This window comes from Halyomorpha halys, unplaced genomic scaffold, assembly GCF_000696795.3.
Source record: "Halyomorpha halys isolate HHAL.00 unplaced genomic scaffold, Hhal_1.1 Scaffold238.1, whole genome shotgun sequence".
Taxonomy (NCBI): domain Eukaryota; kingdom Metazoa; phylum Arthropoda; class Insecta; order Hemiptera; family Pentatomidae; genus Halyomorpha; species Halyomorpha halys.
The window spans coordinates 59,008-73,693 of NW_027107468.1; the positions used below are offsets into that span (position 1 = coordinate 59,008).

Below are 14,686 nucleotides of genomic sequence, written 5' to 3' on the forward strand. Positions count from 1 at the left end.
AACAATACCTAATATTTCCAGCCCTGTCACCAGATGCCAAGTGCTTTCCATCAGGACTGATCCTTAAAGACCTAACGCCATTTTTACCATCATAGGCGGCGGTACTTTCGCTTCTATCTCCTCCTTGTAATTCTATATCTTTCAAACAATTTAATTCTGGGTCAACATACAATACTTTAAGGAGCTCCTGAAAAGAAAAATTAAATTATAAAAAAATTTAAGAGATAAAAAATATTTTTTTCCAAACGTAGGTTTGGATAAATGTATAGAGTACTTAAAGAGTTATATTTGATTCAAACAAGATTAGGTAAGCTTTCCATGTATTAATATTATAACTTAAATAATAAAGTTGATTATTTCAGGATTTGGGTGTTTTATATAGATTTTGGAGTTTTTATAGCACATTTTTTGGTTCCTTTACTGCACAAAAATCCGCTCTCAAGTAATAGGTTATAAAATCCCAAAATATTTAAGAGCGGACAGCCTTAATGAAGATAGTACCAACAGGATTAATTGTCCTTACTGCCCCAGCCAGAGTGCATAAAGGTGTTGAACCCAACAAACAAATTTAATTGATACTAACTTCATTGAATCTCATTTTATCACTTAAATATTGTAAAAATGTTTACCTTGCTATAAATGTTTCTTTGGTAAGCTGAATCAGGTAATGATTTGACATGAGTATCGACATTCCATACACGAATAGTGTCATCAGAAGAACATGTTATAAACGATCCAGGTGGTACTAGACCACCATCTGGAAACATTTCCACTCCCCATATGCATGCGGAGTGATAAAGGTAAGACTGAGATTTTCCAACCTGAAAAAATAGTAAGTATAAATTAACAAAGTTTTACATTATTTAAAGAAATATTTAGTTAATATAAGATTAACATTTGATATAGCACTACAATACATATGCATGCATGTTTGCAAACAAACATCAACACTTTCCTCTTTCCACAAATACACATACAAAGGAAGTTTGAAGAAATATTTGACACAGTTGGGCCCAATAATAAACCTTAGTAATAATCATTCTCCTCCTCCTCTAGTAAACTGATGTTACATCAATTAGACAATTCCGTAAAAAGCCATAAAGCAATATATAGTTTGTCAGTCTGAGAATAGTATAAATTCTGTGTATAGATTGTTTGTAGTATCATTTTATTTAAATGATATTGTATATTTTACTGGTGATATTTAAATAAATATTATAAGCATCAAAAAATCAAACTGTGATTCAATGAAAGTTATTGAAACTAATAAGGGACGGAATCGAAAAGTGATATTGGTCAGGGCAATTAAGTTTGAAGAAGCCAGCCAAGTTTAATTCATAATAATATCAATTTTGTAGCCTTTGTTTCCCTGGTTTACAATTACAAATGCTAACTACACCACAGAGAAGGCTGTATAATATATAGAATATTTAAACATAATCATTGATCCAAGACGACAACCTCTGTCAAAGAAGGAAAGCCGCCTTAATTTGAGAAGATAAAAGGGAGAAAAAAGACCAACTTGGACCGAAAGGCCAATGAAATGCCCATCCCTCTGAAGAATAAGTAAAAGAGAGTGGGAGCATAAATGGACCAATAAGAAGAAAGGAGATCGGAAGTGGGGAGGAATTAGAAGTAGAGAGGGAAGAACAGTGGAAGGGGAGTTGAAGACCAGTTGAGAGGGAGTCGTAGATTAACCGATAGATTGAGGGCTGTCTCTTAAGAGAGACAGGAGTCGAAGACGGATTGAAGGGAGTAGGCAGAAGCCACATATCGTAGGGATTCAGCAGAGGCCGCTATGGAATGACGTGGGACCAAAGATCCGCTCTGCCACTACTGCCAAGATTGACAGGTGCACAAAAGTAAGTAAAACATTTTCCGTTGTAATTTGAATGGCAATAATAGAATTGATAAACTTAGAGTCAGTATAATAACAAAGATCTCAACCGGTACTTCTCAATTCATAATATAATAATTAAAGTTTAAGGAAATAGATCTACCATTCTCTCTCATAATATTATTCTTACTAATGTATATATGATCATAAATATAAAATATGCAACAAAGACTTTACTTTATAATTAAGAATCCCTGCATGCCACCGCATAATAATAGCATAGTAAATTGGTAAACACGACACCGTTGGAGAATATCTCCAAAGATTAATTATAAATATTCATATCTAGTATACCATAGCAAGGGAGTCTATGGTATCTAGTGCTTCAGTTAAATATATCACATACTTTTTCCATCAGGAACCGATAGAGATACATAATACAAATATATAAAATACATAATATAAATCCATAGAAGATAAATATATAAATACATGAATATATGAATAAATGTGTTCGGAGAACCCTTGGTCGGCCTTAAAACCACTGAAGCCCCGTAGTACACAGCAGTGTATAACTAAATGTTTATTTTAAAGGTAATAAAAATTACCTGAAAAACAAAACAAAAAAAAATCAGAATTTGATCAGTTGTTGTCACTTCTTTTTTTTGTTTTGTAGGATTTCAGGCCCTAATATGTGCACCAAATTGGGCACCCTGTGTGCAATAGTCAAAAAATATTTCTTATCTAGACTGTAGCACCAAAACAGCTCTAACGATTTTGATTGATTTTGACCACACCTTAATTTCTCATATAAAGTAGGCCCTTGACTTTCGCACATAATTGGTTCCTGAAAGTGTGTATGAATGTTTAAGGTTCGAAACTAGAGGGATGTAAAAAAATATGCACTAAAAACTGTCTTTTAAGTATTTATCTATCAATATGTATACAGTGAAGTCTCACTTATACGAAACATTCAGTTATACGAAGAATTTCTCAATCCCCTGCAAAAACCACTGAATTATGTGTATGTAATTATCCATTTATACGAAACTTAAAAACTGTCTTTTAAGTATTTATCTATCAATATGTATACAGTGAAGTCTCACTTATACGAAACATTCAGTTATACGAAGAATTTCTCAATCCCCTGCAAAAACCACTGAATTATGTGTATGTAATTATCCATTTATACGAAACTTAGTTATAAGAAGGAAAGTTTGGACCCGCTTTATGGACTTATTAGTAAATTTTATTCAGTTCTATGATTTTTTTTTTCTTCCGTGGCAAGACAAAGGACGAAAAATACCGTGAAAAACGAAACAGTAAACAACTTTTTTCCGCAAATAACATCCGGTCTGAATGACTCTTTATGTTTATATTCTACTCCCTAATATATAATAATAAGCTCGGACGATTCCAATTCAGATAACGAAGATCCTTTGCCTCTTCCATTTTTGCAGAAGCTCTTGAACAATTTGAAGTTGTAAAACGTTTTACATATGCGAAAGAAATTAGCGAGAAGGAATTTAACACCTTAACAGAATGTGAAGGAATGATGTATTCAGCCAAAAGCAACATGAAACAAACAAACAACACAATTTTTATTTATAATTGATAAATTAAATTAGTATACAATAAATAATTTTTTTTCACTTTACTTTGTTTTTCATTCAACTGCATACAAAATACGTATATGTACCTCCTAATTACGAAAAAAATTCTCAAATATATACAAACATAATATGTATGTATAGCGTATTCACTTACACGAAATATTCACTAATACGAAGAATTTTTGGTAACCCCTCATATTCGTATAACCGAGACTTCACTGTACATAATAAAGTTAAAGAGCCATGTTAAGTGCTTTCGGATGTTTCCTTTATAAATTTGTCACAAGTTAGTTGAATACCACCAATTATGTTGGCATTGTCTATGATTAGTAATGCTTTAAATTGTGAATTATTATTTTTACAATATTGTTTAACTGTCGGCACGAAACGCTGAGTAAACCAATCTTTAAATATTAACGCAGTAATCTAGGCATTTTTATTTGATTTACAAATGACAGGAAGCAATTCTATATTTTTCCCTTTTAATGCTGCGAGATGATTAGACAACACATCTCATCTACATCGAATATTTGACTAGGAGAATATTCTTGATCTTCAATAATTTTGGATAGTAAGGAAATTAATTCTTTTACAGCATCTTTATCTGCATTGGCTGATTCTCCAAATAATTTAATATTATGTAGAGAATATCTCACTTTAAATTTGTCAAACTAGCCATTACTTTCTTGAAATAACATCTTAGAATCTTCATTTAATCTAGTCTTCTATTCTTCTTGCAAACTAACAGCCTTAGCTTGAATAATTAAAAAAATTAGAGGGACATTATTTTGATGTTGATCATCAATCCATGATGACAAAGATCGTACCATTTCATCCATCACTATTCCGTGTCTTTTGGAAACAATCTTTGAAGATATATTTCCACAATTTTGAATGTCTTCCTTAATTTTACTCTTGTTTTTCAAAAATTGAACATGTCATAGATCTGTTTACACTGTACAAACATCCGATTGAAGAAAAAGCATCACAAATTTCAGAACGTTTAATTATTTCCATCTTTGTCTTGATTATATGAAGTTTATGAGTCCTTAATTTCTTTTTGTTGGGATCAACACTGCAGTTTTCCGTTTCTGACTCATGTTTATCAATTAGTAAGGGCAAAATATTTAAACTTAAACAAATAAATTCGTAAAACACACAACACGTTGATGCACACCCTAATGCAAGACTGAAACTGTTTCGTACTCTTGATCCGAACAACACTTTAATGTTGTTTAACATTTTAAGTCCCCTGAGAGGGACATCAAATCGCATAGGATTAATCAGTTGATTCTTTAAAAATGTGTGAAAGTCAAGGGCCACTTGTATATTACATAAATGTTCAAATATAAATCTAACTAGGGTTAGTAAAGATACAGAAAATTGAAATTTGTACCCTTGTTTTAAAATTTGCTCAGTTTCTAGTGAAAAACCTGTTCACTGTTGGTTTATTAATTTTTCAAATAATTAAAAATCTATATACTTGTAGCATTCCAGTCCAATCATAAAAGATAAAAAATAAAGAGGGACACAACTGTTTAATATAATTTTAATTTAACACGTAAATCACTTACCCTTTTGATGTCTCTGACATCCCAAATGTATAGACTATGATCATTATATACACAGGTTAATTTACAACTTTGTTCATCATAAGTAACAGCAATTGTGTCAGGGTACTTGGAATTACTAGGATGTGATGCCATATGACTGCAAATTGTAAACATATATATATATAAAACTTTTTGATAAGAAAACCAAACATTGCAATTATCATCAAATAATATAAAATTAATCCATAGGCCGAAAATATAAAAAATAATAGAAATAAATGTTATTTACCAAACTGTAAACTTAACTATTTATTATAAGGAGAAATTGATTAGAGGAGAAGGCGCAAATGATGAAGCAAACACTAATAATTAACACTTCTTTTTTATTGAATGCTATACCAAAATTTTCCTTCATCATTGCCTGGTGTAGAAGTTCCATGAGTCATGGATCTTCATCCATTCACTTATTTTGGAACAAACTTGGACTGAAGTTGTCTTGATGAAGGCCAAAACATTGGCACTCAATAAAACATAAGTTTTAGTATTAATTTCACTGACCAACCTCTCCACCTCTCAGAACCAGGTTCTCCGTATATTAAACCTTTGTTCTACTACATTCATGACATAAATATTTAATGAATGGTGAAGAAGGAAGTAGCAAGATTAAAAAAAATACTTTCCTTCACATAAATATATCACAATTTTTAAAATGGTAATACGTCTAGGTTTGTCCTTGTACTTTGTTTCTCACGCTATCCTTCCTTGTTTTTCTTTCACCCCTGTGACAGAATCATATCTCTAAGGTCTATGGTTTTTTTTTTGGTGGAGAGTTTATGACTCACGAGAGCAGGTCAGTCATCATGATGGAGGAATATGGTTGTTTTAGTCTCTTTATTAACTTCCCTCTAGCTTCTTTCTCCACTTAGAAATATAATTGTTGACTATATATATATATATATATCTTCTAAATTAATGAGAAATATATTCCATTTACCATGCTGTTTTATATTTTTCAAAAAGAATCAGCACTTATTAACTCCAATTGAGATCAGAAACAAGATAAAAAGATAACCTCTCTATTTTTTCCCTTGATTCCTGAATGATACATAGACAAGACAGACGCATAGTCTATATCACACTGACCATCATAGCACTTACCACTGAAGAGTGACCATACACCACTGGACATATATATGAAATGAAATGAACATCATCAATCTTTATTCTGGGACACTTGGTCACCTAAGAATAACAATTTGGAGCAGTTTTAGCAGCTTTTGTCAGCCTACATTAACTTTTGAACATAATTAAATGAATTTATTACAATATTTAAATAAAATAAAATATTTTAATAGATTGGATTATATATTATCATCACTAAATATATTCGATTAGATATTATTAGCTGAAATTTGAAACTTAAAAATTTTCATAAAAATAGATACTCATTTTTATAATAAATAGATAAAATTGAATAATTTTTTATTTATTTATTGACATTTACAACTGTATACAAAATACAACAAGTAAATTTGAAGTAAGATCATAAACACATGTAGAGAAACTACCCATTGGTAGCACTCTAATAAATTGAATACGTTTGGGTTGTAAAATAAGTTCGCAGCGTTTTTCAATATTTCAATTCAATCCTCTCTGTCTTAATAAAATCATGATTACATGGTCAATAATGTTTACAAATTCTAAAAAAGGATTAGTTAAGGTGCTTTTATGCATCAGTTTCAACCGAGATTCCTTATCTTCAAGTGGTATTTTGCTAGCTCAAAATGGAAGAGAGAAAAATTCATTTTTGTCATTTAATGATTTTTTATTTTCGAAAACAAAAATCTTCTGCAAAGACGTTTAACAAAATCTGCAGTGTGTGTATGGTGATGATGCCTTAGGTGAAAGTACTGTCCGTAAGTGGTTTGCTCAGTTCAGAACTGCAAATTTTAATTTGGAAGATGCAAAGCCCTCAGGTCGTCCTTCATCTGTTGATGATGACCAAATTCATGCATTGGTCACAGACAACCATTACTCTATGATACAAGATATCGCAGAAACGCTTAACATATCTTATGCAAGCATCAAGTTGAGCAAAAGCGTGATAGCATTGGCTAATCACAAAGGCATAGTTTTCCATCACGATAACGCCCATCCTCACGTATCTTTGTGAACCCGGCAGAAATTAGTGGAGTTTGGCTGGGATGTGATCCCCCACCCATCCTATTTACCAGACCTTGCCCCAACAGATTTTCACTGATTTCGGGGTCTTCAAAACTCTCTTAACGGGAAACACTTTAATTCGCGCAGAGGACTGCAAAATGCACATAGAGGAGTTCATTGTGCAAAACTCTAAGAAGTTCTGGGAGGATGGAATTAAAAAATTACCTGAAAGATGGCAACATGTAATAGATCAAAATGGGCCATATATAATTGATTAAAAATATTTACAAGAATCTGAACTTTTTATTGAAATCACCAGTAACAAACGCTTCAAACTTATTTTTCAAACCCAATAGATTCAAATTTTAGAGCTGTTATTTATTCTGCACTGGATTTTAGAAGAAGTGTTGCGGCAATAGAGCTATGGTGAAATGTCGAAGAGTCTTGTAATTTCATAGATAATTCACAATATCATATCTTTATATAACAAAAATTTTGCTTTTATATATGCAGACATTTAAAAAAAAAAAAAAAAAATGGTAAAACAAACCTAATATCCAATCCCTGAGCTACATCTACACCAAGATAATGGGTCCTAGGAAGGGTTGTGATGAATTGAAGTGTTTGAGGGTCAAAACATCGAACGATTCCGTCAGCACAACCAATAAATATTCTCCTTTCACCAAGAGCCATACAATTTGCACTAGTAGTCTGAAAAAACAATTTTAAATAAATTTAACGATTGCCATAAATATGAATAAAAAATAAATAACAAAGTTTAGTCGTGAATTCTTAACTTAATGAATTCAATGAATATACAGTTTATGTACTATTTTCCTGGTTTGAAGCAACAAAAATCAATGTTCAAATTAAAAATTCAGAATAATAAATCAGACTAATGAAACCAAAGATTTACAGAAACAGGATGGTCATATGGTTGTTTTGATAAAAAATAAACAATATTTTTCCGAGAACACTGTTTATGCATACAAAAATTTATATTATTGACAAATAATGTTACATAAAAAACTAGAAACTTGACTCCTACTGTTGACGCTACAAGCCACAGATTTTATTTTAGTAAATAAACAAAGCCATATATTGTAGCGATATTTTATGTCTCTTCTCAAATAAAATCAAAAAGTATTAACTTTTACCATGAATAAAACAGAGACATTGGAAATTGAACAATTAAATGTGAATATTATGAAAAATATTCATTAATATTCAATAAAAATATTCATTTCATAAGTCTAAATTACAAATTATTTACGATTTTTAAATAATTCTTTTGACATATTGGATTATTAGAAGTTTTAAATAGCATATTAATGTATTATGTTGATAAATAACATTTATTTAATCATTTATATGTGAAATAAATATTTTTAATTTATATATTTAAATAGAATGATTTTTTTTAAGAGACTGAAACAATGCAGTCTAGATAAAACAAACGCTGATTACCATTCACTTGTAATTATCAATATATAGCAGCAATTAGATCTACCAAGTGGATTGAGTTATTAAAAACTTAGAAACTAATTAACAATTCTTTGTAAACATACAGGGACAGGAAACTTAATTAAAAAGAAAAAAATATGTTCATTTATTTATTTATTTTTTTTTGGCCAATGCCACACACTAATCAAGTGAATCTAGTCAGTTCTTTCTGAAAATTCACACAGGCAAGATTTGCATTGGTCTCGTCAAAGAAAATTATTTCAATTCAAATACTAGTGCAAATATTTTTTAAAAATCACGGAATTCACTAAATGTCAAATAAATTTAATAATGATGAAATAAAAAATATTTCAAACCCATCCAAGTGCAATTATAAAGTTAAGCTGAAAATAATTATGAAGAATTCATCTCATCCAGCAGTAAACTTTAATCAAGAAATCAACAAACAATAACAATTATAAAAAATTTATTTGATGTAATTTATAATTTAAATTTATATTTATATATTATCTCTTAAATTTTAATTTGTTTTTGTTGATATAAAAAACTAAATTTTTATTTCTGTATTCGATTATTTCTGGAATAATTTAACAGTAAATTTCAATCATTAATTTGCAATTTTATTTTGTTATTTCATGTAGTAATTATGAACTATTAAAAAATGTGTAGTCAGATGCATTTATGATGTCAAATGTTACAATAGTAACCTTTAACATAATGAAAAATAAAAACATGACATAAAGTGGCAACCTATGCCATGATAATAATGTAACCTCAAATAAATAAATAAATTCCAAAAAAAAAAAAAAAATAATAACTTTACAACATAACTAAAATAAACAAAAGCAAAGATGAGCTGTTAAAAATTAAATTTCTGAAAATAATGCACCAAAAGTTAAAGGAAAAAACGTTTAAGTCAATACAACTTAACTAAATAACATATCCATTACGAAACAGGCCAGTAGAAGACAGAAGTTGAAGTTGAAGATAAAGAACCAAAATCATGTTTTTTGAGAATATTAACATTTCATGTATAGTGTAATATGCACAGTATGCTAATTGTGCAAACACTCATAAAGTCGGAAAGCAAGGTAGGGAGGAAATAAATAAATAATAAAAAATAATACATAGAGGTTTGTAAATGTAATGATTTATTTAAAAAATGTAAAATTTGATTATAAACTGACCCTGAGTTCAACCCACTTGTCCAATAATCTTCTACTATTAAATTCACAAAGTAAACCTGATCTAGTTATAGTATAAGTAGAATCAGCTGATTCTCCAAGGCCACATGCAACATCAACAAAGTCATTATTCCTTTGTTCTCCCAGTATTGCAGATCTTCCCATCAATGGCACAGGTTCTTTATACTGAAAAAAAAAAGAAGTATAAAATGACAAAAACAATTTTCTATTCATATATGTTCTTTTATTGAAAAAAAAAAAATCAAATGAGTTATAAAGGCATTTTCTCTTTTTTCTAAACATTTGTTCACATTATTTTATTATACTTGTTTCATAAGAAAATAGATATAAATCTAAAGCTTCCAAATGTAATTTCTTCCAAGTTTCTACAGTAGACCATGACACTTTTGGAGTTTGTTCCTCAAATAGTCTCTTGGTTGGGCAAATATCTCATTACTTTTTTAGTTATCAAATTCTTTATTTTAAAAAACTATAATTATAAACATTTGAACAAGGGATGTAAATATCAAACAAATATATAGGGTGAAAGAGTTTTCTTTTTTTTATTGTTTGGTACCACCAGTAAGAGTGGTATAGTTTGGGCCTTGGAATAAGTTTTAGTGATCAAAAAACCTAGAAATGTGCACACTTTTTTTCAAACCTTCGAAATAACTGTGTTCTTTTATTTTGAAGAAGTTTTAGTTCTTTCTAATACCTTAACTAAGGATGCCTACTTCTTTTATATACAAGTTATATATTACTAAAGTTCTCAATTGAAAATTTATTATAATATATACAATTACCCTACGGTTCTTGAGTTCTTTTCAATAATGAATCTTTGTAATGGACCAAGAAAAAATATATTAAAAATACTCTTAAATTTTGAGCTTTTATGTTTCAAGATACATAAATTCCAAAAACATGCCAGATATTAAATTATTTCTTATTTATTGATATAATAGAATAATAACAATAATAATCTCATCTTTCTTTTAACCCCCAACCCCATTGTTATACTGGAAGATCGCTGATTGACCGTGTGTAATAATAAATAAAAGATGGTACGGGTGCGGTCAAATAAAACTCAAATAGTTTAGTAATAAACTATAGTTTGCTCAATAAACGTTGGCTCAATTAAAATAGTTTATCAATATTTGAGTTTTATTTGACCACACTCGGAACATCTTCCATTTATTATTATTGTTATATTTTGTAGTTATTTCTTTGTCTTACTTAAATTTATATATTTTTTCTTTATTCTAGTATATTACTTACATGTTTCATTAGTTATATATATTTTCTTTCTCTTTGTTTTTCCATAAATAATTGAATTTTTAAATTATTATAATAAAATTTAAATATTTATATTTTGTTGTTTCTTTGCATTATATAACTTTATGTATTCATTTCCTTAATTATGTTATTTTACTTACATATTTAATTACCTATATATGCGTTTTATTACCGATTACGTTTTCACTACTTTATTTTTACCTATTTTCTTTCTGTACAATCATTTACTTTAATATATTCTTTAATTTATTGGTTGTAATCTTGTTTTTTGTTCAGACGAAAGCTAGAATCCGGCCGAAACGTTGGCACTAATAAATAAGTTTTTTAAAAACTTATTTGTGTTATTCTCTGCTGCTAATCATCTTCTCCTAATATATATATATATATATATTATCCACGGTTAACTATATTCTCATCATTAATAATAAAGCATTGTGTCAGAATTTTCAGTGTTTTTGTTTGTGTATCGTTTAATTTGGTTAATAATAATTACAACATTTTTAGCACTCGCGAATCAATTTATATTAAATTTTAGGATTTCTACCTATATGTCAGTATCAAATCAATAGTATTTTCATTTTCTACACCTTCGAAAACTAATAAAAGGCACCCTCATAAGTTGGAATTCCAGAAAGCTAAAATTAATTCATATGCGAGCGCCTGATCTTAAAATTGGTAGCATTTTCATTTTGTTCACCTTTAAATGTGTTTAAATAACAAATCAATAAGTATTCATTATTTAAAAACAAAAGTTAAAAGATAATAATAATCATAAAAAATAATAATGTAAAAGTATTACTTCCATAAAGTATTACTTCATACTTACTTTAGAACCTCGATGGTAATCCAGGTACCAAAACTTAACATGGCGATTGCCCACCGTAACAAAATATGTTCCATTTTCAGCAAATGAAATGGCTTTAACTTTGGTAGATACTTTATTTGAAGCTACTTTTAACCCAGATCTCCAGTCCCAAACATTTACGATCATATCATGCTGAGACCCTACAGAGACAATATACTTCTGTGTAGGAGAAAAGGCCTGAAACATTTTTTTTTTTACCAGAAAAACTATTATTATTTTTTAATACAATAAATAATAGAAATTATAATACAAAGTATACACAAATGTACAACTACTAAATCTAAGAGGACTCAAATGTAAAAAAATTGATAAATAGGTGTGTAAAAATTAATTAATAGAAAAACATAATTATATATTTTTTCAAAACAGTTTTGCATGAAAAAAAAACTCTCAATATTAATAAATACAAATTAGTATAATTATTTATTCAAAAACTTGAAAACTTAGAAACAGATCTTACTGTTTACTAGACAATATTATTATTATAAAAATTAAGCACAGGAAAAATAAATAGAAAAACTGCAAATGGTAGCGAATCGTCACTGTCAGATTATTACCAAAAGACAGCTGGAACATGGACAGTGAGATAATGACAGTATGGAACCCCATGTTACTTCAAACCGGTCAAAGGTCGTTTTCCTCGCCAATCAAAAAAGATTTCAAAATTCAACCATAACATAAAAAACGTAACATAAAAAAATATATATCATCAAGGAGCGAGAGGGATAAAATCCTGGCACTTAAGCTTTCGAGCTAAATATTTTAAAATCTTGAACCTTAAGAAAGAATTATGTGTGTGGAGGAACTGAACTATTTCATTATAGATAAATTAAGAGAAGATTCGATTCTGAAATCACCAACTCTGCCTCGATAGTTCTTTCCACTAATCAGAGCCAAAATCCAGATTCACAAAGAGCATTAACACGTATTTGAATTCTTCAGAAGACTCATCCATCTTCTGGTCAAGTATTCTATAATTAATGCTTCAATTTCTTGGACCTTAAGCCATCATTTTTCCGCCGAAGCAAGTGGACCCCTAATATTGCTTTTATTTCCTTCTAATTTTTGGTTTCTGTGGATCCCAAATATTTAAATCACTTTAGTATCATCAACATTTCTACCAGTAACTAGAAACGGCTATAGCCAATGTAAGGGCATGTGGGCCTCTGCATTAACTGTGAGGCGATCCTCTGATCAACGACTTATCTTATCTACCGCATAGCCCATTGCGGTCACACCGCCTTGAATGCCCGACGTTATATATAGCTTTTTCCGTGTAGATTGCTTTACCGGCTTTTATAAAAGTGGTTGAAATTAACTAAATAGTGTCTGCATTATCACCTAACAAAATAGCCTTAACCAAGAATTATCCAAATTGAATACATATCGGTAAAAGCTACCTTTCTAATGATTTTGTGAAATTATTTATCTAATTCTAAAATTAAAGATAACTTTTCTTTGAAGTTGTTATATGCTGGAAACTGTTAGCTAAGTAACTTACAAGACAATTGATGGAATATTTGTGGCCCGTCATCTCCGCGACGACGGTGCCCTCCTGGAGGTCCCAGAGCCTGAGGCAGGGCGCATGGCCGCACTCACCGGTAGCGAGGTACCTACCGTCGGGGGAGAATCTGAGGCAGGTTATCGTCTTCCGGCATGTGTTCACGACGTGGCTCTGCCTTCCTCGGCTGCTGCTCTCCGTCAGAACCACGGTACATCTGTAAAAGCACTAAATTAAAAAACTATTCTCCAATTAATGTATATGAATTGTACTATCTTCTTTATAATGTATAAAGAAAATATCCTTGACCAAGAACGCTAAAAATTTAGGACCTTATCTTTTTTTTAAACAAGGTGAGGGATTCAGGAAGAGGATAATGATGGAGTATGTTCCAGGATGGTTCTTCACATACACTCTATTTCGACAGGATGGAGGGCTGTCGTCCAACCTTCAGACACCACCGAGGAATAAGGAAGATAGTTGAGAATGTCGGAGGGCCCTCCTTCGACTACACCGCGCTTAGAACGGGAATAGAGTACAAAAGGGAACACCCTTAGGGCCGCAGTATGGAATCAACTTTTAATTAAATTGAATAAAGAAGGGCCTGATAGAATCTATCAGTGGCTTGAAGCAACCATAACCAATATAGGCCTGATTAAAATAAATGGATGCCCGGCCATGTTAGCCATCAAACTTTCTGATGGAAAACTTTGATAGCCAAATGGTTGGGAAAGAGGGAGACAGGCAGGTGTCAAAGGGGAGGGAACCAAGCGGGAAGGAATACTAATATATATATTTACAGATGAGCTGGAACCATTAAATTATGAAACAGTTCCCCTTAATGGTTCCAGTTCCAAGTTTACTTGCTCGTTTGACCTCCTTGCCTGGTAAGTATAACCAGTTCCAGGTCCAAACGCTTCCAATAGTAGGCTTTACCCTCAATGTCCCAACGGTTCCGCTAGGTAATGGTCCATCACTAATCGGGTTTGAATAGAAAACTTTGGAATTTTATTAATGGTTATTCTGAATGAAAAAAATTAATTTATTTTGTTGAAGTCAAAGTATGATAATTGACTATAATGAATTCTACTAACAATGATTATTATAATTACTTTACTTTTTATTTTTTTTTTTAGATTTAAAACTAATAGCACAAATAGAATAAAAAAAAAAAACAAAATTTTAAAAATACTTCAATTATTTATTTTTATTT

General features: G+C 30.3%; 1 protein-coding gene across 4 annotated transcripts in view; it reads right to left on the minus strand.

Moving 5' to 3' along the window:
* The window catches only part of Wdr62 (WD repeat domain 62), a 148,136-nt gene that overhangs the window by 23,777 nt on the left and 109,673 nt on the right, over positions 1-14,686 (minus strand). For all 4 annotated transcript variants that reach the window (XM_067045773.1, XM_067045776.1, XM_067045772.1 and 1 more), the window contains exons 4-10: positions 13,474-13,690; positions 11,934-12,149; positions 9,818-10,000; positions 7,717-7,877; positions 5,025-5,160; positions 630-821; positions 9-187 (exon numbers count right to left, since the gene is read on the minus strand). In XM_067045773.1, the coding sequence (XP_066901874.1) occupies positions 9-187; positions 630-821; positions 5,025-5,160; positions 7,717-7,877; positions 9,818-10,000; positions 11,934-12,149; positions 13,474-13,690 (1,284 nt within the window). The remainder of the gene's footprint in view (positions 1-8; positions 188-629; positions 822-5,024; positions 5,161-7,716; positions 7,878-9,817; positions 10,001-11,933; positions 12,150-13,473; positions 13,691-14,686) is intronic.